Source organism: Narcine bancroftii, chromosome 7 (assembly GCF_036971445.1).
Source record: "Narcine bancroftii isolate sNarBan1 chromosome 7, sNarBan1.hap1, whole genome shotgun sequence".
Lineage (NCBI taxonomy): Eukaryota > Metazoa > Chordata > Chondrichthyes > Torpediniformes > Narcinidae > Narcine > Narcine bancroftii.
This window is the reverse complement of record NC_091475.1, coordinates 4,801,008-4,827,710: the sequence shown is the minus strand read 5'-3', so window position 1 is coordinate 4,827,710 and position 26,703 is coordinate 4,801,008. Positions and strand designations below refer to the sequence as shown.

The window sequence follows — 26,703 nt, the reverse complement described above, 5'->3', positions numbered from 1 at the left end:
TCACCTTTCTCAGATGTCCTCATGCATTTAGCTATGGATTTGGACCCCACACTGTTAAGAATCCTGCCATTAGCCATGTACTCTGCCTTCAAGTTTGACCTTCCAAAATGCATCACTTCACACTTGTCCGGGTTGAACCCCATCTGCCACTTTTTCATCCAACTCTATTTTCTGTGGTAACCTATGACAACTTTTACACTATCCTCCAACCTTCATGTCATCTACAAACATTGACTCATCCCTCTACCTCTTCATCCAGGTCATTTATGGAAATCTCAAAGAGCAGGGAGTCCCAGAATAGATCCCTGTGGAACTCCACTCTTCACTGACCTCCAGATAGAATATGTTCCATCTACAAACTGCCCTCTGCTTTTTGCAGGCAAGCTAATTCTAAATCCACACAGCTGAGGTTCAATGGATCCCATGCCTCATAACTTTCTGAATGAGTCTACCATGGTGAACCTTGTCTAATACTTTACTAAAATCTATATTCACCATATCTACTACCTTACCTTCATCAATTTCTTTTGTTACTTGCTCAAAAAAACCTCAATTAGGCTCATGAGGCATGGCCTATCCCTCACAGAGCCAGGCTGACTATCTCTGAGAAGACTAAACTTCTCTAAATGCTCGTAAATCTTGTCCCCAAGAATCCTCTCCAATAGTTTGCCCACAACTGACACAAGAGTCACTGTTGTATAATTCCCAGGATTCTCTCTATTACCATTTTTTAAAACAAGGGGACCAACCATATTTGCAATTCTTTAATCCTCCGGTACCTCCCCTGTGGCAAGGGAGGATGCAAAGATCATTGCCGAAGCCCTTGCTTTCTTTAGAAACCGGTGGTGTGTCATGTCTGATCCCAGGAACTTAGTGATCCTAATGTTTTTAAGAAGGTCCATCACTTCCTTCTTAACCTCAAAATACTTATACACATAAGCTTGTTCTATACTGACCTCATATTGACCAAGGATCCTCTCTCTGGTAAACACTGAAGCAGAGTATTCATTTAGGTCCTCCCCTATGTCCTCTGCCTCCTTTGTCCTTAGGCAGCCCTACTTTCACTCTCCATTCTTCAGGTATCCATAGAATGCCTTATGGTTTTCCTTAATCCTACTTGCCATGCCCTTCTTGCACCCCCTTCCTACTCTCTTAACTCCTTTCTTAAGTTCCTTCCTGGTTTCCAAACAAAGCTTCTTATGAAAAGCACTGTATTTCTTCTCTTCTTCACGACGATGGCGGCTGAAGAAAGCTAACGGTTTACATTGCCCGTTGACATACTGGAGGTATCTGTAGAAAGGGCAGTGGCTGCATTTAAAACTGGGTAGCTGAGCGTAGGGGCGTGAGTCAGCAGATCTTTTTTCTTCAAGAAGGCGTTGTATCCCTTTTGAGTTCAATGAATGGTTCTGGCGTTTCCGGATGGTAAATCAAAATGAGCTGATCCCAGAAGAAACCAAAGTTAAAAATATACCATTCCCAAGAATTCCTGCAGGCTTTTAACCATAGCAGATCTTGAGTACTTGGTAATGGCCTCAACTTTGAATGGCAGTGGAGTCACACCTTCCAGAGTAATCCTATGCGCCAAGAAATCAATCATTTCTTGTCCAAAAACACATTTATCTGGATTGAAGGTCAGTCCAAACTCTTGAAGATGAATAAAAAATGTACAAAGATAAGGGTAGAAATGCAATGGCAGTCATTTAAGGATAGCTTGGAGCAAGTGCAGAAAATGTACATGCCAGTTTGTACGAAGAATAAATCGAGGAGGGTAGTGCATATGTGACTAACGAGGATGATCTGAGAGAGTGTCAAATCCAAAGAAGGAGCTTACAAATTAGCCAAAAAGAATAATATCCCTGATGATTGGGAGAAATTCAGAGTTCTGCAGAGGAGGACAAAAGGATTAATTAGGAAAGGTAAAAGGGATTATGAGAGGAAGCTGGCAGGGAACATAAAAAAATGAGTGTTAAAGCTTTTATAGATACGTGAAGAGAAAGAGGTTAGTTAAGACAAATGTGGGTCTGTTGCGGACAGAAACGGGTGAGTTAATCATGGGGAACAAGGGTATGGCAGACTTTTTGAATGACTATTTTAGTTCTGTCTTCACCAAGGAAGACATAACTAATCTACAGGAAATTATTGAGGATCGGGGATCTATTGTGATGGAGGGACTAAAGGAAAAAATTGTAAGTCGAGAAGTTGTATTAGTATTGAATCTTATTTATCTAAATTAAAATTACCTGTTTTAGTGGAAGAGGAGGTTAAGGAATTGGAAGCTCCATTTACAGATTTTGAGATTAAAGAAGCTATACAGGAAAGTCGCCAGGGGATGATGGATCTTCAGTTGAATTTTATAAAGTATTTTATGAAGATTTATCATCTGTATTTGGAGATGTATTGCAGCAAATAACTGAGATTCAGTTGTTACCAGAATCTTGCTCGAGTGCTATAATTATTGTGATTCCAAAGAAAGATAGGGATCCATTCAAAGTATCTTCGTATAGACCTATTTCTTTATTAAATATAGATTATAAAATTATCGCGTAAGTATTAGTGAATAGACTTGCTAAATATACATATAGTTGATACATATAGATCAAACAGGTTTTATTAAGAATAGAAATGCGTCTGACAATATCCTTAGATTGATAACACTGGTCAATGCATCGAGACAGCAACCCAACCACTGGATGCAGAAAAAGCTTTTGATAGGGTTGAATGGAATTTTTTATTTAAGGTGTTAGAGAAGTTTAATTTTGGCCCTTATTGGTTGGGTTAAGGCTTTATATAAAAATCCAAGGACTTAAATTACCTCATTTTCAAAATTATTATGAAGCTGCTCAGTTGAAATTTTTCAGTGGATATTGACCAACCCCCAAGTTGGGCGAAGGTGGAAATGGCTTGTATTTCTGAAGTTGATGTCCACCAGTTTATATTTAAATGGAATATGAACTTATTGCGGGAATGTAATATGCCGGTATTAAAACACTTGTTAAAGATATGGTTTTAGGATCGAAGGGTAAATTATCAATTCAAACCCCGTTATATCATAAATCAGCTTATTTATTTTTCAATGTTCAATAACCATTTAAAGAGATGGAATTCTCAGGGTATAAAGATAGTTCAGGACTGTTTTGAATAAGGCCAGTTTCTTTCTTTTAATCAATTGAGGGAGAAATTTGATATATCTGTAAATTCTTTATTTGTGTATTATCAACTCAGAGCTTTGATAAAAGATAATTATGGTAAAGAGATGAATTTACCTAAGTTGACGAAATTTGAATCTTTAATTTCCTCTATACCAAAGAAGAGCTACATTTCGGATATGTATCAATTGTTACAAGAAAGTATGGATAAACCGGAATGGGAGAAATCTAGGAATAAATGGGAAAGTGATTTAACTTATATTATCCCTCAAGAGAATTGGGAAGTTATGTGTCATGAAATTGTAACTAAATTGACGAATGTAAGATATGGAATGGTTAATTATAATTTTTTTTACATTAGTTATATTTGACTCCAGAGAAATTGAAAAAATATGGGTTTAGTAATTCGGACTCTTGTTTTAGATCTGGACTATGTACTGGAACTTTTTTACATGCCGTTTGGTCTTGTGTTAAAGTACAACTATTTTGGGAAGGAATTAGGTTGGTTTTGGAAAAGTTATTTAAAATTAAATTACCATTAGACACATTGATTTTTTTTTTGGGCTATATGGTCTCTTTGAATGGATGGGTTGGATAAATTTCAAATTGCATTTGTATGCTTAGTGTTGTCTGTAGCACGAAAATGTGTAGCTAGTACTTGGAAAGATAATGTGGAGATTAATATAGTAGGTTGGCAATGAATTGAGAGCTTGTATTACTATGGAAAAAATTACATGCAACTTGCATGATAATTATTCCTCTTTTGTTAAAATGTGGTCTCCCTATTTGGAGTATACGAATTTGGAAATACTTTGAAATATTGTATATATTCTACATTTTATTTTTATATTGGCTCCCCTTAAGAGGGCTGGCTGAAGAGGTGGGAGGGTTTTTTTTAATAAATTGATTTCTTTCTGTTATGTTTGATTATAAACTGTTTAAAAATCTTTTAAATAAAGTTTTTTTTAAAAGTTGAATTAGTTAAATTGCAGGGATTAAAGGCGGATAAATCCCCGGGGCCGGATAGACTGCATCTGAGAGTGCTGAAGGAAGTAGCCCAGGAAATAGTGGATGCGTTGGTGATAATGTTTCAAACCTTTTTGGATACTGGATTAGTTCCTGAGGATTGGAGGGTGGCCAATGTAACCCCACTCTTTAAGAAGGGAGGGAGAGAGAAATCGGGAAACTATAGACCAGTTAGCCTGACATTGGTAGTAGGGAAGGTGCTATAATCGATTATTAAAGATGCAATTGGACATTTGGAAAGTCATGGTATCGTCGCACAGAGTCAGCATGGTTTTGTGAAGGGGAAATCATGTCTGACGAATCTAATAGAGTTTTTTCAGGATGTAACCAGTAGAGTGGATAGGGGAGAACCAGTGGATGTGATATATCTGGACTTTAGAAAGGCGTTTGATAAGGTTCCACTCAAAAGACTAGCGTATAAAGTTAAAGAGCACGGTATAGGAGGTATGGTATTAAGGTGGATAGAGAATTGGTTGAGGGACAGGAAGCAAAGAGTAGGAATAAATAGGTTATTTTCAGAATGGCAGCCAGTGACTAGTGGAGTACCACAGGGCTCAGTGCTGGGGCCGCAATTGTTTACGAAGTATATCAATGACTTAGATGTGGGAATAGATAACAGTATCTCAAAATTTGCAGATGATACGAAGTCAGGTGGCAGGGTTAGTTAGCTGTGTAGAGGATGCTAGGAGAGTGCAGGGTGATTTGGACAAGGTAGGCGAGTGGGCCAGGATGAGGCAGATGCAGTATAATGTGGATAAATGCGAGGTTATCCACTTTTGAGGTAAGAACAGGAAAGAGGATTATTATTTAAATGGTATCTGTTTAGGAAAAGGGGAGATGCAGAGAGACTTGGGTGTTGCTGTGCATTAGTCGTTGAAAGTGGGTGTGCAGGTGCAGCAGGTGCTAAAGAGGGCGAATGGTATGTTGGCGTTCATAGCGAGAGGATTTGAGTCCAGGAGTAGGGAGATCCTGCTGCAGCTGTACAGGCCCTTTGTGAGATCACACCCTGGAGTACTGCATGCAGTTTTTGGTTGCCTTATCTGAGAAAGGACATCCTCGCCTTGGAGGGGGTGCAGAGAAGGTTCACTAGGCTGATAGCAGGGATGGAGGGGCTCCCATATGAAGAAAGGTTGGATAGACTAGTCTTGTATTCCCTGGAATTTAGAAGATTGAGGGGGGATCTTGTAGAAACATAAAATTCTCAATGGTTTAGACAGACTAGACACAGGAAGGTTGTTTCCAATGCTGGGAAAAACCAGAGCCAGGGGCTATAGTTTAAGGATAAGGGGGAAGTTTTTTAGGACTGAGATGAGGAAAATTTTCTTCTCTCAGAGAGTGGTAAATGTGTGGAATTCTTTGCCACAGAAAGTAGTTGAGGCCGGTTCCCTGTTAATATTTAAGTGTAGGTTAGATTTGGCCCTTGTGACCAAGGGGATTAGGGGGTATGGGGAGAAGCCAGGAACCGGGTACTGATCAGCCATGATCATAATGAATGGCGGTGTTGGCTTGAAGGGTCAAATGGCCTACTCCTGCACCTATTTTCTATGTTTCTAGATGTTCCAAATGTTCTTCCTTATTCCCGCTGGCTACTAAAATGTCGGTGAGGTAAATGAAGACATTGGTCATACCGCATCTTAAAGTATCCATCACCTGTTGAAATGATTGAGCGCTATTCTTTAATCCGAATGGCATTTGTAAAATTTCGAACAACCCAAATGGGGTAATTATTGCTGCTTTTGGAATGCCTTCTGGCTCTACTGGTACTTTTGGTGACGGCCACGCACAAAGTCTATTTTGGAGAAGATCTTCGCTCCATGCAAATTAGTGGAGAAATCCTGAATATGAGGTATTGGATAATGATCTGGGATGGTGGCATCATTAAGCCACCTGTAATCTCCACAAGGTCACCAACCTCCATTGTCTTTCTGGACCATATGTAATGGAGATGCCTAGTTCCTCCACTTTGGCAAACTCTTCCTTAGCTAAGCGCAACTTCTCTGGAGCAAGCGGCATGCTTTAGCATGGATAGGCAAGCCCTTAACACAAATGTGGTGAGTAACACCATGCTTTGCAGTGGAGGCAGAAAATTGTAGAGTTGTAATCTCAGGGATATCTTCCAACAGCTTGGAGAATTAATCTACTGGTTTACTTAATGTTTGGAGGCACAGAGCAGGGGAAGAGGCGTCTGCCAGAGGAATAGTCTGAAAATTAGTTCCATCCATTAGCCAATGCCCTTTTAAGTCGACAAGGAGTGAATGAGCCTGAAGAAAATCTGCACCAAGCAAAGGTCAGGATACTGTTGCTATAATAAATGGCCAACTGTAGAGATGATTCTCGAACTTGACATTCATCTTTCTGGTGCCAAAGGTCAGAATGTTTTGACTGTTAACTGCTTGTAGTTGCAGGTCCGGGGTAGGACGGCATGTGTTCAAACCAACTTCTGAACCTGTGTCCACCAGAAATTTTCGCTGGGACAACTGGTCCCATACATACAGCAGGCTTGCAGGCTTCTCACCAACCACCCTTACTGGCAGTTGGCCTCGGCATTTCCCGCAAACGGGCAGGGTGGAAGGCTGTGGAAATAACACCAAGACAAGATGTCCACAGGCTGCTTGTTTGTCTTGGGGAGTTGCCTGCTTGTAGGGAGTAATGTGCTAAGAGCACTAGAGTGTGACACAGGGTCAATATCTGAAAGGTTGGTTGTGCAGATTTGTCTTTCCTTGCTGTGCATTTTAGCCAGCCATAGAATGTCTGCCTCTGCTGCTACAGCCCTTGTGTCTTCAAATAAACACTTGAATAACAAGAGCCTAATATCATCTAACATTTGCTTTAAAAAGAGCCGCTTGAATAACATATTGGGCTTTTCACCAGCTGCCAGGAGCAGCATTTCATCCATTAATTCTGAAGGGGCGTGGTCTCCCAACTCATCGAGATGTAGTAGTTTGGCCGTCCTATCCCTACGGGACATGCCATAAACATGTAATATATGTGCTTTTAAAGTGTCACACTTGCTGGTACGTGGTGGATCCCGTAGGAAGTCGCCGATCCTCTTAGTAATGGCCTGGTCCAGGGCACTAACAATAATGAGTAGTGTCTAATTCAACTTTGTAAAGGTGAAATTGTGCTTCAGCCTGTTGGAACCACAGTTCAGGCTCAGCTGTCCAGAAAGGTGGTAGCTTCACAGCAATGGCTGGGTAGTCCATGTTTGTCCAAAAATACGTTTTTGGACTTGTTGGGGTCACCAGTTGTGGCCACTAGAATCTCATTGGAGACGATGAAATAACCACACAAGGCATTTCTAGAGTGAATCAAATGGATTTACTCTTCTTCACCTACACAACCTTTTAAAAGCCCGAATAATGCACTCGACACGCACTGACGTCACCTGGCCGGTTCAATGCCACCTGGGAGTTGTAGTGCCGCCAGAGCACCACTGCACAGAAATGCTGGAGGAACTCAGCAGACCTCACTGCATCCACAGAGGTAAAGATATATAACTGACCTTTCAGGCCTGAACCCTTCTCGAAGGTACATGAAAAGGAGGCAGACAGCAAGGTGAGAATTGATTGGGAGGGGAGGGGTGGTTGGCTATATGAATGCAGATCTGGGCTAAAGGAGACAGGGGAGGGGGCGGGAGATGACATGAGGAAAGATTGGAAGGGTGTGGGGTGATGGAAACCGAATGTTGATTTTAATGCCATCCGGTTGGAGGGTGTCCAGACTGAATGTGAGATGTTGTTCCTCCAATTTGCTGGTGATCTCTGTCTGGCAGTGCATGTCAGTGCAGACCAAGGACAGACATGAGAGCATGGGAATAGAGTGAAGAATTGAAATGAGTAGTCAATGGATGATCCCCGCTACTGAGGCAGACAGAGCCAAGGTGGTCAACAAAGTGATCTCCCAGTCTGCGTCCAGTCTTTCCGATGTAGAGGAGACCACAGTGGGAGAACTGGATGCAGTAGACGACCCCTTCAGATTCCCCGAGGAGACCACAGTGGGAGAACTGGATGCAGTAGATGACCCCTTCAGATTCCCAAGTGAAGTGTTACTTCACTTTGGAAGAATATTTGGGGTCCTAAATGGTGGTGAGGGAGAATTCAACTCCCTCATTTTACCATGGACAACTCCATCACCCTTACCGAAGGCCTCAAAGCCCTTTGTTCGTTTCTTGACAACTAAAATTGTATTGTTTTGGAACAGACGAGTCTGATGAGTAATTTAATTAATCTGCACAAAAATATAGGGAGCTTAACCAAAGTAAATTAAAATAGGGGTCATGTAAAGCAGTTGGTAGAAATATGTGACAGATGAGGGGAAAATAAAGTTACCCAGAGGGTTCAACTCTCTTTCAAATGAGTGATAGGAGTAGCATCCTTCATATCTACAAAATCGGTGCAGACTCAATGGGTGGACTTCTGCTATATTTTGTGATAACTGGCTACGTACTTGAAGAGCCAGGACTTACGAGAGATGGATCATGTACAGTAGGTGGAACTGGAATGGATACCCATCTCAGTCTTCAAAACCAAATTGGTGCATGACGTCCCCTCTTATGTATTACATCTATAACAAGTTACTATGATTTTTCTATATGTTGGTCTCGTAGCACAGAGGAAATGCTACATTCATTTAACCATTGCAAAATGAGGGTTAGTTTGGATTAGTTGAAGTATTATCTTACCTCCTGCTCCAGAAAATGAACAGAATCACCTCATGATCTAGTCTGTACATGAACAATGGTAACAGAGCTGCTACATCATAAACCCAACCTATCATCATCTTCTTGAACTAGAATGCCTGTAATCGAATCCAGGAAATTGCATGATGTGTAGCCTGCGTATTGCTAACCCACACTTTCTCTTTCAGAAACTAAGTGAAGATAAGAAAGAACAACTCATTTCATTCACCAGAATCAGTAATGAAACTGAAGATAAAGGAATTCTCAGATACAAGGGCAGGCTCATTATGAACAAGGATTTTTCTTTGAGCATCTTGAATGTTGGAATTCAGGATGAAAAGATATTTTCCTGCTCTACGTTTACAGGAACAGAAATACTTGAATCTTTCGTGTCTATTAATATTTACAGTAAGTAAAAAAAAAAGTACATTTTGTGATTATAATCTACAGGGGCCAGAATTTGCAACTGGTGCCGTTATGGGATTTCTCTAAATATTGAGGGATTGAGTTAGTAAAGATATCTCGAATATCACTCTTTCCTTGAGGGTTGGGAATTGAATGAATTTCTGTCTCACAGGCTTGGTTTTACTCTTTCTCATCCAAACCAGAGCTTACCCAGTCTTGATGCTAACTCACTTACCTTTGCCTGGGAGCATTGGCTGTGGTGTTTTTTTGGGGACTTTTACTGTAACAATCGATTTAATAGGAGAAGCTAAAAGGAGCTGGGGTTCTCAAAGGTGAAGAGACAGATAAAGGCCCAAACAGATCAGGGAGAACAAACTGTACTTAATAGAAGTATCTTCTCCCCTCCCCACAAGGACATCAGAGAGTCTTGGTTTACCAAACCTCTGAATGAAGATCAGGGTAACTGTGTGGCTTACTTCCAGAGCGCCACTGGAGTCAGAGAAAAGCACAACATGGAAATGGGCCTTCAGGCTCGAGTCTATGCTGACCATCATCCTACACAAAACTTTAAAACTATCCATTCTTTATTCTCCCACTTTTTTTTTAAAATATATTTTATTTTTCATTTTTTAGTATATTTAACAATCACCAAGAAAACCCCCCACATCCCCCCCCCCCACTTCCCCACCCTTTCTACGTAAACCCAATTAAACAAAGAAAAAGGAAAAAAATCCCATTGTCATTGTGTCCAGCAAACACACGGAGACATGGTATTATCACAATGTTGTGTTCTTTACAGAGGCCTTCTGGCTAGAGTGGCGGGTGTCAGTGATGTGCCTATATATTCTAGATAAGGCTGCCAAATTTTCAGGAAAGTGTTGTATTCCTTTTGAAGATCTTATGTGATCTTTTCAAGAGGAATACAGCTGTTCATTTGCGAAGACCATCTATCAATAAGGAGAGGGGAGTCAGATTTCCATGTCACTGCTATATCTTTCCTTCTCCCACTTTCTTATCAACTCTTCCCAGATTCCTCATTCACCAGCACACTTGAGACATTTCTCAGTGGCCAAATAACCAACCGTGATGTCTTTGGGATCTGGACGATTGGACGAAACATTCACAGTGATAGCATTCATGGTCAGGATTGAACCTGGTCCTCTGATGCTGTGGGGCACTTGTTCTATCAGCTGCACAGCTGTACCACTCTCCTTGCTATTAGTTCCCTAGAGCAAGTTAGGAACACCAGGGTGCGACAGACAGCAATCCCACAACTAACAATGGATGTGAAGGTAATGGAGGGGAAACTCTGATAAATGTGTGGATGTGGCCACACCATACCTCATTTCCCAACTTTTCCAGTTCTTCTGGACCCTCTTGATATGAAACAGAGTAGCAGGAGAATTTCTTCCATATTGATTCATTCTCCAAAAGCAATCCATCCATTTGTATTAGTTTCTTGTGAGCAAGTGTTCCTCAGCTCATCAGCATTATATAGTAAACTAACCGACATTAGTGTCACAGAGTTGAAATATTCTCATGTCCACAGCTTGTGAGTCCACTTCAGAATCTTACTCACCTTGGTTGAATCTGTCATAGCAACAACTGAGCCCTGTTAAAATAGAAGACATCCCAATTAGCAGGCATTTCTCATTCCCAGATGCACTGGCATACTAATCCCAAGCTTTATATGTTTGAGGGGCTTTCAAAGATAAGGAATGGTTTTGGAGGAGAGGTGACGGAAGATTGGAGAGCACGGAGAAGGTGACAGTTTGAGGATGGGAGGTGATGTGGGAACATTCCAAGAATGGTAGTTGAAATTGAAGATGCTAAATTAGCGTGAGAAAACAGTGAGGATGAAATATTGTGGACTAACTCTGAGAGAATGCACATAAAGTTTCAGATGATTTGTATGTTGGAGGTCGGTTGGTTGAAAATGTGGCATTAATGGGTTTATAGGATCCATGAAAGAAAATAATATGAAATTTATGTGGCGAGAAACACAAAAACTGAAGATGCTAGAATCTTGAGCAAACAATGACATACTGGAGAACATGGTGGGCCAGGTAGCATTCGTGGGTAGACGTGGTCAGTCACTGTTTCAGGTGGGGATCCTCTTTTCCGATCCAAAATCCTGATGAAGAGTTTCAGCCCAAAATGTTCACCATCTTTTGCCTTCCATCGATTCTGCCTCGTTGAGTTCCTCAGCATTTTTAGTGTTGCTCCAGTTTTCCAGCATCTGCTGTCTCTCGTTTACCTCCTCCAACCAACTTCTACCCCTCTGGCTCACAGGATGTCGATCTGCCAATGAATGGTCAAATGAGGTTTAATGTAATCAAGTGGTATGTCAATTTTATTGAGAAGGGAGTAGAGTGGTTAACAGTTTTAAAATTGGTCTCCTTGAAAGAACAGTGGAAAATTTCAGTTCCTATTAGTTTCCTCATTCTGTCATTCTAAATGGAAATTGCATATTATCGTTAACAGAACCAGTATTAATCTATAAGATTTATTAATATTCTACTTTATTCTCATGTAACATTTATAGGATGAAACTAAATATTGAAAGGAAATGGAACGTCATGGGGTCTGGTGGAAACAGTGGCAGTTATTAATGTTAAGAAAGATTTAAACATGAGGCAGGAGGAGGTTGGGATACTGTAGGTTCAATCAGAGGGGAAATCTAGGCTGGAAATTAAAGATGCAGGTTTAGGTTGAGATATTTTTAAGAAGGGAAAGTAGAAAGCAGTAGTGGCGGGCAATGATAGAGGTTACAGTGTCAGGAAGAGCTAGAGTGTTCAAGCACGAGAGAATCAGTAAGAAGTACAAGATAAAATGAAAAGCTTCATCTGTCTTCATGCAGCATTTATAGCAAGATGGATGAATTGATGGTACATGTATCTTCAAAGTTGCAAGGTGATGGAATGAGTGCTAAATATTAAGGGGGCGGTTAGAAATGGAGGTGGAATAGCTGTATTTAATTAATGATATATCTCCAGTGTTGGGGAATAATTTTGGCTCAGAGGTTCAGTCTGTAAAAACAGTTTAAGTGGAGATATGAAACTGTTAGAGTAAGAAGTAATAGATGGAAGTAATATATTGGCTCCTGACAGAAGCTATACCATAGGACAGAATACAAATCAAAAATACATAGTAGCTTGTAAGAAAGATACAACAATAATAATGAGTGTTGTAATCATTATATAATTGGACAAAACTCAAATTGGTAATGGTAGTAGTGAGAAAAACTCCAGAGAAGGCATTCAGGATGGTTTCTCAGAACTGAACGATGAAAAACTAACCAGGAACCTGCCATTCAGATCTGGTATTGTGTAGTGAAGCAGGATCAATTATCAATCTCTTAGTAAGGTCCCCTTATATTAAAAAAAAAAGTGTTCATGGCATGGTAGAATTTCAAATTCAGTTTGAGGGGGTGAAAACTTGATTCTGAAGCCAGTAGCCTAAATTAAAAGAAGACAGTTAAGATGGTAAATGATGAACAGGTTACCCGAAGTGTACTGGAAAAATAGATTAAGAGTAAAACATTAGATCAGGAGTAGCAGACAATCAAGTGATACTTCAAAGTATCTCTGTGAATGTATCTTGCATTGACAAAGATGCACTACTTCTGTGACTAAGTCCAGAATGGAATAGAAAACGTACACCCACTCTGTTGTGAACATTGGTGGCGGGCCAGAAGATTAGAAGATTTTTTTTTTTAAATGAGAAAAGGGCCGAAGATTGGAGCATCAATAAATTAGCAAAGCTATAAAACTATTTACATAAAACATGAGGAGCAACTTCAATTAAATGTTGGTCTTTGAGAATAAGACGAGGGAAAATAGATGGAAAAAGAGAAGTGTCAGAGATTCCAAATTGGTTAAGGTATTAGTGGATGGGGGAACGATGGGGGAACTGTGGGGGTACTTTATGTCTTAAGTGTGTTGTCGTACATTAAGTGTAATAAGAGAAAACTAAGAGATGAAAATGGGGATGGAGGTGGCGAAGAGGTGGAAAATAAGTGTATGCAAGATATAAGATGGTCATGTTGAACTCTATGACTATAAACATTAATGGAATACATCACCAAATTAAAAGAAGAGGCTACTACATTTATTGAAGAAGGAAAATTTAGATCTAGCATTTGTCAGGATTAGATGGTCGCTCTGTAATAAAGTCACAATATTTGAACAAATTTGGGAACCATACATGGAACATATCAGAGAGAGCTTGCCTTGGACCTCCATCCCCTAAAATGAAAATGATAAGAAGACAAAACGACTAGATTCAGTGTGTAATAAATAGATGACACATTTTTCTTGTTTATTTTCCTTTGAGTGAAGATATTGTTTTATGGTTTTATTGTATTGTGTATGTTGAATATTTTTAGGTTTTGGAGGGTGTGGGTAGAGGGGAGGGAAGGAAAGGGGGGAGAAAGGGGAGAAAAGGCCACTGTATAAATTTAATGAGATACGTTTGTATATATTTTGGTTGATATGGTTCACAGTGTGAAAAATAAAAAAAATATTTTAAAAAAAGAGATTCCAACTTGAAGGTACTTGCTCACTCCACCACTGTCCCATCAATGCCTTGGCCTCCCCTTCTTAAAATTCACAAGAAGCTCCTTGGTTTTGTTGGCATTTAGAGGAAGATTGTTGTTCTGGCACCAACCAACCTGTTTCTCGATCTCCATCCTGTATTCCTCCGACTCACCGATTCCTATTATTTGGCCAATAATGGCAGCGTCATTGGAACCAAACTTGACCACGCGGCCTTAAGTGTAGAGGGATTAGGGCAGAGGATTACATACACAGCCTTGAGGCACTTCTGTGTTGATGATCCACAGGTGTGTCATTATATCCTCAAGTTCTCATTTCTATTTTGATTGTACAAGAAAATACCCAATGTCATGTATAGTTAATGTCATGGGCATAGTTTAATACAGATAAAAGTAGCTCAATCTCTGAATCAAAAATTGAATGCTTTACTGTCAATTGAATAACTATATAACAGAATCAGACTTTAAATACTTACCATTTATTTAGATCCCCACCCCTGGAGAGATTTCATCATTTATTAAATACAGCTCCCCAACCTCTATTTCCAAATCCCCTTAATATTTAGTTCCCACTCCGTCTCCTTGCCAATAGCTTACCCTAACCCTATTCATGCCGTAAGTTGCTATAAATACTACATGCAAACAGATGAAGAGAGCTTTTCATTTTATCTTGTATTTCTCACTCTGGTTCTCTTGAGCTTGAACATTCTGGCCCTTCCTAACACAGTGTAACCTCCATCATTGCCCTGCACTACTGCTTTCTACTTTCCCTTCTTAAATATGTCTCAACCCAAACCTGCATCTTTAATTTCCAGCCTAGAATTCCCCTCTGATTGAACCTACAGTATCCCATCCTCATCCTGCCCCCATGTTTAAATCTTTCTTAACATTAACAACTGCCATTGCCTCCACCAGACCCTGTGAGGATACTGGTTCCAGTCCTTGTAATGTGCAAGTCCCATTTAGAATGACGGGATCAGGAAATTAATGGCAACTTGAACTGGAATTGTTATCAACTGTTCTTTCAAGAAGACCCATGGATGAAGCTTATTCACAAACATCCACACTGTTTCGCCTCTTTGAGAATGATCACATTTATTTCAGGAACAAGGGAATGCCAATGTCATTATCGTGGCACTGCCGATCCCACCAAACTCGTACTGTGTGTTGATATTATGTCTCAGCAATAAAGACGTTATTGCCGCCTCAGTTTGCCAAACATAGCACCCATTTTTTTTTATTTGAAGTCATCTCCAGATATTTTATGACCATCTTTTAATATTGCTCAGATCTGTGTGTTACTGCTGGATTGACCCCATGTAACTGAGCATGGTGCTAGATAGTTGCATGGGTTTGAGGACTTTATTGATAATTTCTGTAATTAGGTTTTTGTGGGAATAAATTTTGGAGCAAACACAATCAGTTTCTAAGCTCGAGTACTTCCCTTCATACTGCATTCTCTCTATACTAAGTGTTTTCAGATCTGATAATTATTTGGTAACCTGAAATTACTTAGTTGACGTATATTTTCAAATTTTTTGTCTATTGCTTGTTATGTTTTTTTTTTACAGAGCGACCATCTAATCCTGAAATTATACAACCAGCTCCATTCCTTGTTGCAGGGAAATTACAGCAGGTACGTGCAAGATAAATTACACAACTTGACGAGAGATCAGTGGTGAGAATTATTTGGTGTTATCTGGTCACAATTCACTTGAGTTGCACATGATTAAAAATTACTCGTTTCGATTAGTATAGTGATAAAATACAAATTCAGAGATTATAACGCATGAGATTGGTCAAATGCCATCTTTCCACTCATTACACAATAGGCATGTTTGGCTGGAGACGTACAAAAGAGTAACAATAAAGGTTGAGCTTTGATCATTAAAGTTGTGAGAAATTTGCCTCTCCCGGAAAAAAAAATCAGGGCAAGTTTCCTTTCAAATTGTTCCAAACAAAATGGTCATGACAACAAAGAATTCAAATAGTAAATAGCACAAATTAAAGTCTCAAACCATTCGAGAAATAGTTTTCAGCTTTTTGACAAATGCCAATAAAATTGTGCAATAAATGACCAAATATGATTAGTGAAGGAATCCCATACAAGTATTCTGTTACCTGGACTTTACAGCTTAATATGTACTTAGAGTTTAGGTTTTATTAGCCAAGGATGTTAATTGCATTTTTATACACAAATTACTTCCACATTTGTAAGGGGTGACGTAATCATTTTTCAATGTCCAATTTAGGGCATCTCATGCCCTGATTAGCGCACAAAATCAGGGAACAGGTGCAGACTCGAAAGGCCAACATGGCCTGTTTCCGCTCCGTAAATGGTTATATGGCTTCAGATATATTTTGAGCTAATTTTTTTAAAAAGCCTGAAGTTAACTTTTCAGTTTGATGTGTGGACCCTGGTCTTGGAGTGAAGATTCAATATTCCTTTACTATCATGTAATAAAACAGGTGTAGTATTACACAAAATCTCCATCAGCAGAAGTAGCCGAGTGCCTTCTACGGTCAGAGAAAGTAGTCCTCCCAGAGTCACCAAGTGTCCGTGGATTCGCCTCCTGCTTTCCACAGCCACAGACTCCACTCTAAACTATCAGCAACCCAAGCTCCAGATCCAAACCTCCGACACGATCAGAAAGCTTTCAGTGCCCTCGGCGCCCTCTCGCATCCCAGATACCTGGTACCCCCTTCAACCGGTCCTGAGCAGTCCACAGCCCAGTGCAAGGCCTTTGACCACAGTTGCCAGCAGCTCGTGTGGATTCCTCACCTCGAGTCACCAACACCTCACCGCGTGTTTTTCAGCTGCCAGGCCCCTCACTGGTCCTCTGCCATCATCTCCTTCTCACAGAGGGTGGAGAGGCGGGGTTGGTCTCCCCATTTTCTGGTACCCTGGGCCACTCCTCTGCTTCCCCAGAGTCTGCAACTCCTCGAAGCTGCTGCCGATCATAGGCACCGCCATCTTATGCCCAGACCCAGTAGTCGCAGGGTTTTAAATAAACCACCATCAGCTCCTTTAACAGGTCATTTAAAGTCTGTACGGCGGCATTGGTAGTTGAACTGAGTGGTAGAACTCTGTGGTGGAGTGCTGTGTCTCCTCTCCTTGTTCTCCAAGGGTCCGCACCAACTGACAGGATATCGATTTGGAATTGTACATTCCCAGCCTATTATCTCCTAAGAAGCTTTAACATTCCTCCAACACACTACTTAAGCCTGGTTTTATAACACACACTGTTTCAAAAACATTTCTCATCAACATTAGTAGAGCATGCATTTCAGTGAACAATCACCTGAAATATAAAATATCATTGCCAAAGTTAGTCCAGAAGAGTAATTGTGCTATTTTCCTGTTTCCCTACAATTCAGGTTGGTCTCTGTGTTGTAAAAGATAGCTACCCAACTGCTAATATAACCTGGAAATACAATATTCAGAATCTGGATATCAGCAGATCAGGTACGAATACAGAATCAAAATTACAGATCAGATATTGAGTAGTTTGAAAGGTTGACTCTGAAAGATCGAGTATTGCTTTCAGCGCTGTTGAACAGCTGGGGTGTCGTCAGGCTGTTTGAACTGATAGAACCATAGAACATTACAGCACAGAAACAGGCCACTTCGGCCCTTCAAGTCTGTGCTGGACCATTTTTTTGTCTAGTCCCACTGACCTACACCCATTTCATAGTCTTCCCAACCTCTCCCATCCATGTACCTGTCCACATTCTTCTTAAATGTTAAAATTGAGCCTGCATTCACCACTTCAGCTGGCAGCTCATTTCACATCCCATCACTCTCTGCGTGAAGATGTTCCCTCTAAACTTTTTCCCTTTCACTCTTAACTTATGGCCTCTGGTTTCTATCTCACCTACCCTCAGTGGCAAAAGCTTTCTTGCATTTACTCTGTCAATCCCCCTCCTAATTTTAAATACCTCTATCAAATTTCCCCTTATTCCTCTACACTCCAGGGAATAAATCTAACCTGTTTAATCTTTTCCTGTATCTCAGTTCCTGAGGTCCAAGCAACACCTTGGTAAATTGTCTCTTCACACTTTTATCTTATTGAGATCTTTCCTATAGTTGGGTGACCAAAACTGCACACAGTACACCAAATTTGGCCTCACCAATGCCATATACAACTTGACTATAACATTCCATTTCTGAAACTGAATACTTGGATTTATGAAGGACAATATGTTAAAAGCTCTCTTTACAACCTTATCCACCTGTAACAGCATTTTCATGGAATTATGTATCTGTATCCCCAGATCCCTCTGTTCTACCGCACTCCTCAGTGCCCGACCATTTACCATATGCCATACCTTGGTTTGTCCTTCCAAAATGCAACACCTCACACTTGTCTGCATTAAACTCCATCTGCCATTTTTCCAGCTGGTCCAGATCCTTCTGCAATCCTTCCTCTCTCTCCACAGCACTGCCAATCTTTGTGTCATCTGCAGACTTGCTGATCCAATTTACTTCATTGTCATCCAAATCATTGATCTAGATGACAAACAGCAATAGATCCAGCACAGATTCCTGAAATACACCACTAGTCACAGGTCCCCAGTCTGAGAAGCAATCACCCACCACTACTCTCTGGCTTCTTTTGTCCAGCCATTGTCAAATCCAATTCACTACTTCGCCATGAATACCTAGCCTAACCTCCCATGTGAGACCTTGTGAAAGGCCTTATTAAAGTGCATGTAGACAACATCCACAACCTTTCCTTCATCAACTTTACTGGTAACCTCCTCAAAAACCTTTGGTTAAACACAACCTACCAAGCACAAAGCCATATTGTCTATCCCTAATCAGTTTCTGGCTATCCAAATAATTGTATATCCGATCTTTTCGAACACCTTCCAATAATTTACCTACTACTGACGTCAGGCTCACCAGCCTATAATTTATAAGGTTACTTTTGGAGTCTTTTTTTAAAAATGAAATAACATGTGCTAACCTCCAACCCTCCGGCACCACACCTGTGGCTAAGGTCATTTTAAATATTTCTCCCAGAGCCCCTGCAATTTCTATACTAGCCTTCCTCAAGGTCTGAGGGAATATCTTGCCAGGGGATTTATCTACCCTTAGTTGCTTTAAGACAGCAAGCACTTCCTCCTCTGTATAGGTTCCATGACCTCACTGCTTGTTTTCCTTACTTCCCACAACTCTGTGTCCATTCCTTGATGAAAAAAACCATACAAGATCTTCCCCCATCTCTTTCGGCTCCATACAAATTCTGCTCTTCAAGGGGATCAATTTTGTCCTTTTCTATCCTTTTGCTCTTTATTTACCTGTAGAAACCTTTAGGATTTTTGTTCTCATTGTCTGCCAAGGCAACCTCGTGTCTTCTTTGACCCTTCCTTATTTCTTTCTTGAGGTTTTTCTTGCATTTTTTTATACTCCTCAAGAAACGCATTTGCTCCATATGCTAGACACCTCTCTCTTCTGAACTAGATCCTCAATATCCATTGAAAACTAAGGTTCCCTATGCCTGCTAACCTTGCCTTTAATCCTGAAAGGAACATGGAAACTCTGTACTCTAAAAATTTCTCTTTATTTTGCATCCAGCAAACACCACTGGACAATAATCTGTCAATTGGCTCACTCCCTCCATCTGAAGCACCAGAGCCAGTTGTAGGTCACTGCTCCATCAAGATCAGTACCTCATATTCTTCACACTGCTTTAACATTTTGGTGCCTAGTTTTCCTGCTTTGTTATTCTACATCTACTCAAGAAGGCCTCCTCAGATGTTTTGACAATCCACAAAAATAGTTTTTGTGGCAGATTCCTGGGCAGTATGATTCACCTGAGAATGGTTCAAAATATCCAATGAGTTTTGATCTATTCTCCCTTATAATGATAATTAAGTATTATGATTTTAAAAATTTTCCAGATGTAAAGATTTTCAATGAATCTACTATTAATAGCAAAGGCTTTTTTGATACAACATCTACCCTAAAGTACATGCCAAAGAAAGGTGAAGAAAGAATATCATTTAGCTGCCAGGTGACTTACTTGGAAGGCTTGGACAGAAGTGCAACGAAAGTATCTTCATCTGTAGATATGTTCGTACACTGTAAGTAAAAATCATTAATCACATATTGACTGTAACTTCTGTTAAATCAATAATGAAATGAATGACCTTTGATATAGGATACAATTATAAAGTGTAATACACTTCCCTCAGGACAGCAAACTTGATTGTCAATGGGGTGCAGTCAGTTTGCTCGTGGAATGCCATCAGTTAGTGTAAGTTGATCTGTTCTTTCAGTGTTTGCTGAGAAATATAAATTGAACAAGGTACCTCTTCTTTCAAAATATACTATGATTATTTTGTGCCCCTTTGAACAAGCAAGTGAGAGTTGTTTAGAACTTCACCATTAAGGCATGTTTTAATCTTGTTTGGGATTCTACAATGCCATTTTTATAGCGTTAAATTTACTTTCTTAACAACTGTTCTTAATTCTCTTCTTGAAACTCTTTCTTGTCACCACACGATTTATCGCTACCACTATTCACTCTTAATCTAGCACAGTAGCATTGCACCAATTTATTTGTACTGGAACTCCCATACTGTGGAAGGGCAAGATGGCTTGGAGTTTGTGAAATGTGTTCAGTAAAGTTTTATAAATCAATATATAGAGGTATCAGTTAGAGAGGATGCAATATTTGATCTCCTGTTAGTGAACAAGTCAGGTCAGGTGAGAGATGTATGTGTAGTCAAACATTTTGGGTCCATGTCATTAGCTTCAAGTTAATTATGGAAAACAATAAGGCTGGTCCTCATGTTGGGATTCTAAATTGGAGGAAGGCAAGTTTTGTGGAAATGAGAAAGGATCTAGGAAGAGTGGATTGGGATATGTTGTTTTCTGGCAGGGGTGTGTTAAGTAAGTGGATGGCCTTTAAAGGCAAAATTTTGAGAATACAGAGTTTATATGTTCCTGTCAGAATTAAAGGCAAAGTTAACAGGCACAGGGAACCTTGGTTTTCAAAGATCACTGGTGATCTGGTTAAGAAGAAGAGAGGTGTATAGCAGGTAGAGGCAACAAGAAGCAAATGAGGTACTAGAAGATTATATAAAGTGAAAGAAAATACTCAAAAAGGAAATCAGGAAAACAAAAAGACATGAGTTTGCTTTAGCAGTTAATGTGAAGGTAAACCCAGAGGATTTCTACAAGTATATTAAGAATAAAAAGATAGTAAGGGACAAAACTGGTCCCCTAGAGGATCAGAGTGGTCAACTATGTAATGGGGAGTTCTTAAACTTTTTTTGCTCAGGAAACTAACAGAGTGCATAAGAAAAGAAGGAAAACAAAGAGGATCGTGGAACATGTGGAGATTAAGGAGGAAGAGGTGTTTGCTGCCTTACAGCGAATAAAGGGAGATAAATCCCTGGGCCTAACATGATATTCCCTCGGCCCTTGAGGGAGACCAGGGAAGAAATTGCATGGGCCTTGGCAGATAGATTCAAAATGTCCTTAGCCGTGGAAGAGATGCCAGAAGATTGGAGGGTAGCTCATGTTGTCCCTTTGTTTAAAAAAGGCTCCAAGAGTAAATCAGGTAACTATAGGCCAGTGAGCCTGATGTCAGTAGTAGGTCAATTATTGGAAGGAGTTCTGAGAGGTAAGATATATTTGGACAGTCATGGGCTGATTGAGGACAGTCAGCATGGCTTTGTGCGTGGTAGGTTATATTGAACGAATCGTGGAGTTTTTCAAGGAGGTTACCAAGAAGGGAGATGAAGGAAAGCTGTGAATGTTGTCTCCATGGACTTTAGTAAAGCCTTTGACAAGGTCCCATAAGGGAGGTTAGTTCAGAAGGTTAAGACACTAGGTATCCATGGAAAGGTTGTAAGCTTTATTCGAAATTGCCTGTGTGGGAGAAAACAGAGAGTGGTAGTGGTTGGTTGCTTCTCAGAATGTAGACGAGTGGTATGCGTCAGGGATCTGTGTTGGGGCAATTGTAGTTTATTGACTATATCAATAATTTGGATGATAATATGGTAAATTGGATCAGCGTTTGCTGATGACACAAGGATAGGACGTGTTGTCGACAGTGAGGAAGATTTTCAAAGCTTGCAGAGGGATCTGGACCAACTGGGAGAATGGGCCAAAAAAAGGTAGATGAAGTTTAATGCAGACAAGTGTGAGGTGTTGCATTTTGGAAGGGCAAACCAAGGTAGGGCACTGAGGAGTGTGGAGGAGCAAAGAGATCTGAGAATACAGATGCATTGTTCCCTGAAGGTGGTGTTGCAGGTGGACAGGGCCATAAAGAAAACTTTTGGCATCTTAGCCTTTATTAATCTAAGTATTACGTTGAAGTTGTTTAAGACATTGGTGAGGTGCAGTTCTGGTCACCTAACTACAGGAAAGATATCAATAAGATTAAGAATGCAAAGAAGATTTATAGGATGTTGCTGGGTCTTCAAGAGTTGAGTTACAGGGAAAGATTAAACACATTAGGACATTATTCCTTGGAGCAAAGAAGAATGAGGGGAGATTTGATCGAGGTTTACAAGATTATGAGAGGTATACTTAGATTGGGAGAGATAAATACAAGCGGTCATAGTTTTAAGCTGAAAGGGGAACATTAGGGAGATGCTCTTCACTCAGAGAGTGTTGAGAGTGTGGAATGAGCTGCCCTCTAATGTGGTGAATGCGGGCTCGATCTAGCAGAAGAATGGTTGGTACAGAATAGAAGGGCCGAATAGCCTGTTTTCTGTGTTGTAGTGTTCTATGTTAATGATTCAAATTTAGTTGGAGTTTCCTGAGCATTAGCTTATTTGGCAGCATCAGAGTGGCAACATCGAAGCCCACCAAGCATCTATCCTTGACCCTCTATTTCTCTTGTTCTCCAATATTACAATAATGTCTGCAAACATATCGGCTTTTACATGTTTAATTATGGATCAGGATCTGTTGCATCGCTGACCTAAATATCTGCCATCCCATTTCTACATTTAACTTTAGGAAAACTGAAGTCACATTCTTTACATCCAGTATTGTTCTGTCCCTTTACTACTGAGATTCTTCCCTTTTAGCTGTTGTCTACAGTTAAACCAGTCTTTCAATATTTAACTGTCTACCCTCTCTGTGCAGATTTGTTACCTCCAGACTCAGCTCCTCCTGCCTTTGCAGATCAATTGTATTGATTGTCTAATCATTTAGCATCTCTAACTAATATTCAGATCCTTTCAACACTTAGTTGCTTCCTCTCTGATAAAGGTAAAAGGTTCCATTATTGTCATGTAATACTACATTTCCATACATGAAATTCTTTAACTTTTGCTGACCGAGGCAGACAGGGAGTCACCACTTTGTCGAGCATCCCTAACCGAAACCTCCAGCAACAGGTGTTCCCAAGCGGTCTCCCTTCCAAGCACTGACCAGGCCTGAGCCTGCTTAGCTTCCAAGAACAGTATTCAGGCTATTAGGCTTCCGCCCAACTGTGAAACACTAAATTTCCTCTTATCACTTGGTGTATTCTTTTTCTTTTCCTTCACTTTTTTGTTTAAAGTTGTTTACACCCAAGGTTCTACAGATCCCTTTGTTTAAAAAAAAACCTACACCCCAGAAAATAGCTAGTGAAAGGTTTTTATTCCACAAGGATACAGCTTTTGTCTGAGTCACAGTTTTCAATTTTAACATTGTGTATATAAAACCTCTATTATATAATTGGCTAAATCACGCTGGCTGTTCCCAGGCATTAAACAGTAGGTCCAAGATGTACTGAATGAGGAGTCAGTTTTCCTTCTGTATTCACTAGCATTATCCACTGATCCACCTCTTTTAGGTGGAGTTTCTTAGCTTGGAGGAGGGGTACATTTCAAATCATTTATGTTTTATTATGGTTTTAATTAACAATTTTAAACATTTATTTCAATTGTTTGCAGAACTGATTGTTAATTCGTCCTTTTAGTTTAAAGCAGTTAAATTTGAATCAAATGTTTTGCAATAAACGAACAGCAATATTGAAGTTAATGTATATAACTAGTTTAGAAACTTCAGATTAGTTATTTTATCTTAAAGGTACATCAAAAACATACATGGCAGATAAAACAGCTGTTGATCACAAACTTCTTAGATTACTGTTTTGACTACCAATAGTTCATCTTATTATACGCTGTATAAATGTGATGGAGGATCTTGTAATGAAGTAGCTACTCGAAGGTAGTATAATTCAGAACTGGAGTGGAAGTAAGTTGTCTTTGATCGAAGGAAGTGCCTAAACAGAAGGTGTCCAAAGGAACTTGGTTGAAGCAGTTTCAATAAAAATAGCAATGAGTCAGATTTTGAGATGAACAGCTGTACAGCGGAGTGGCCTCGGCCCTGGTGTTCAGTGCCCATGTTCAGAAACCACAAGACATGAACAACTTTTATAAATGCATAATACTGTTGACACACCATTTAATGAAATATATCGAAAATCGCAATCTTCACCTGCCACGTGACAGCTCGTTAGACACTTTGTGTATCTTCATCTTGGTGGTAACTATTTTGGAAATTGGAATTTGCTTTATTAGTTACTGAAATATTTTGTTTGGATCCAAGATTGCAGCCAATATGATAATTAGTTTATGAGCATATACATCAAACACTTTATTCGCTGCAACTGAAGTTACTTTGTTAAAAAAAACTACAAAATGACTAACAACCAAGTACACACTAAATATTGAATCTAATTAAACAATACACATAAAATATAGATAGTAAATATTCACATTATTCCAGTGAAATAAAACAAGTAACTTAGCAGACAGTCCTTTGGTGGTGATGGAGCAGTCCAAGATTAGTCTATCAAGGGGAGTTTCAGAAGCCTGATAGCTGTTGGAAAGAAACTGTTCTTGAACATAAGGGTGATGGTCTTTGTGGCTTCTGTACTTTCTGCTCGAAGGTGGCAGTGAGGAAAGGTTGTGACCAAGGTGATGGAGTTCTTTTATGATGCTTTCAATGAACGGAAGGTGAGAGCCTGTGATGGACCGGGCTATGTTTGTTATCTTCTGGAGCCTTCAGCATTCCTGGCAGTTGAATTCCCAAAGCAGCTTGTGTTGCATACTTTCCAAGGTGCACCTGTAGAAATTTAATAGAATCAACAACATGCCAAATCTCCTGACTCCTTAGAGAGGTGTTGGTGAGCCTTCTTTACAGTTGCTTCAATGTGCCTGCTCCAGGAGAGGTCTTCTGAAATTGTGGACTCCCAGGAACTACTGTAATTCTACTAAATTCAGTACCAAAATATGGCGATTAGCATGAGTAATATTCTACGAAATAACGTTTGTTGTTCTGTCAACTTCCAACCCATTGCAGAAATATGTGTATTTTGCTGGTAAGACTTGGTTATGCACTTTTCAACTGTAATCCAGAAGGATATTTATATAAAATATTGTGACTACTTTTATTTTCTTTGGCTTGGCTTCGCGGACGAAGATTTATGGAGGGGGTAAAAGTCCACGTCAGCTGCAGGCTCGATTGTGGCTGACAAGTCCGATGCGGGACAGGCCATTTGTCAAATGGCCTATTTGTGTGTGAGCTTTGCCTTGCCCAGCAGAATGCCAATTTTGACAGTGCAAAATCATCCCAGAAAAAGATTTCTGCCTCCTTTAGACTTGTATTTTGTTCAAATCAGTCATTTATATTGGACTCTCTGACTTAAATTATGAATTGTGAGCAGGTCATTGATATACAGACCCCGCAGAAATATTTTGCAGGGAAATTATCAGCCCACCACAATGGCTGAATGTAGCTTGGATGCCATGTTGCACATGGCAGTTTTAATGCTGAGGCTGGAGGTCCATACACACTGAATGTCATAGCACCCACTTCCAAATACACATCTGATGAAGTTGTAGAGCAATCTGTTGCTGTGAATATCTGAAAGCCACATTTGAACTGCAAAAGGAACATAACTCACAAGTTCCGTTTAGCTATCCATGTTATAAAGAAGACTGGAGATTAAAAGGTTTAATGAGTTATTTCAGACCTTAGGGCCTCGGCAGCTGAAGTTCCTGCCAAGCAAAGTTATGCATGTGCCCAAGGCCAGTCTTCTGAGGAGTGCAGCATTTTCACAGCTGTACCTCCACGGGAGTTGTATCATTTGAAGATGTACAAATTAGGAGAAGGATGAACATCCTTTGTCGTGGCTGCTCAATGCACATGAGAGTATTGGCCGCTGACTTGGCTTGCTTCTGTGAACCAAGTTTCAATGAAGCTAATGGAATGAAATATGTGGGGGTGAGTGTAACTGGTGACTGATAAACTTGTGCACTTGCAAGGAAGAATTTCTTTTGCATTGATGCAAATAAACCAACTTAAAAGCCACGTCCTGTAAAAGAGTGCATGATTTTCAGTCCATCTCGTAAATTACCTCCCACCTGAAAGGAAGTGGTTGATGAAACTGGAGCAGCAGTAAAGCTGGCGGTACGAGTGGCTGTTTTCCTTCTGGATAGAAATGGGTCAAATCAAACAAAATTCCAATTGCTAATTACATTTTTAAATGAAATTTGAAGAGTTTCAAACTGAAATATTTGATTTAATTTTCCTCTCACTGATGTTGCTTGACCGTTGAGTTCTTTCCAGCAGATTACGTGTTGCTCCAGTCTCTCGTGTGTCACAATTTTTTTTTTGGCTTAAGAATTCAGTCAAGATCAAGGATGATGTGTTTCCACTCCAATTTTATGGGTTATGAGGTGGATAATGAGGCCAATGTGGCAACTTTAAGTCCCTCACATAGGCAGGAGATGTCTAATTGGCTAGGTTGCGAAGTGGTGCTCTTCTGTCCCCTTGCAGAGTATACTGCATCCTCTTGCCACAGGACCACAAAGCTCTCACCTGAATACCCCTTCTCCACTTTGAGCTGCCTGTGTCAGAGGTCCCCAAATGT

At 40.0% G+C, this 26,703-nt stretch overlaps 1 protein-coding gene across 1 annotated transcript in view; it reads left to right on the top strand.

Moving 5' to 3' along the window:
• The window catches only part of LOC138738426 (CD166 antigen-like), a 292,337-nt gene that overhangs the window by 243,023 nt on the left and 22,611 nt on the right, over nucleotides 1-26,703 (top strand). The window contains exons 3-6 of the mRNA XM_069888624.1: nucleotides 9,039-9,258; nucleotides 15,382-15,446; nucleotides 17,189-17,276; nucleotides 19,718-19,900. Of these exons, the coding sequence (XP_069744725.1) occupies nucleotides 9,039-9,258; nucleotides 15,382-15,446; nucleotides 17,189-17,276; nucleotides 19,718-19,900 (556 nt within the window). The remainder of the gene's footprint in view (nucleotides 1-9,038; nucleotides 9,259-15,381; nucleotides 15,447-17,188; nucleotides 17,277-19,717; nucleotides 19,901-26,703) is intronic.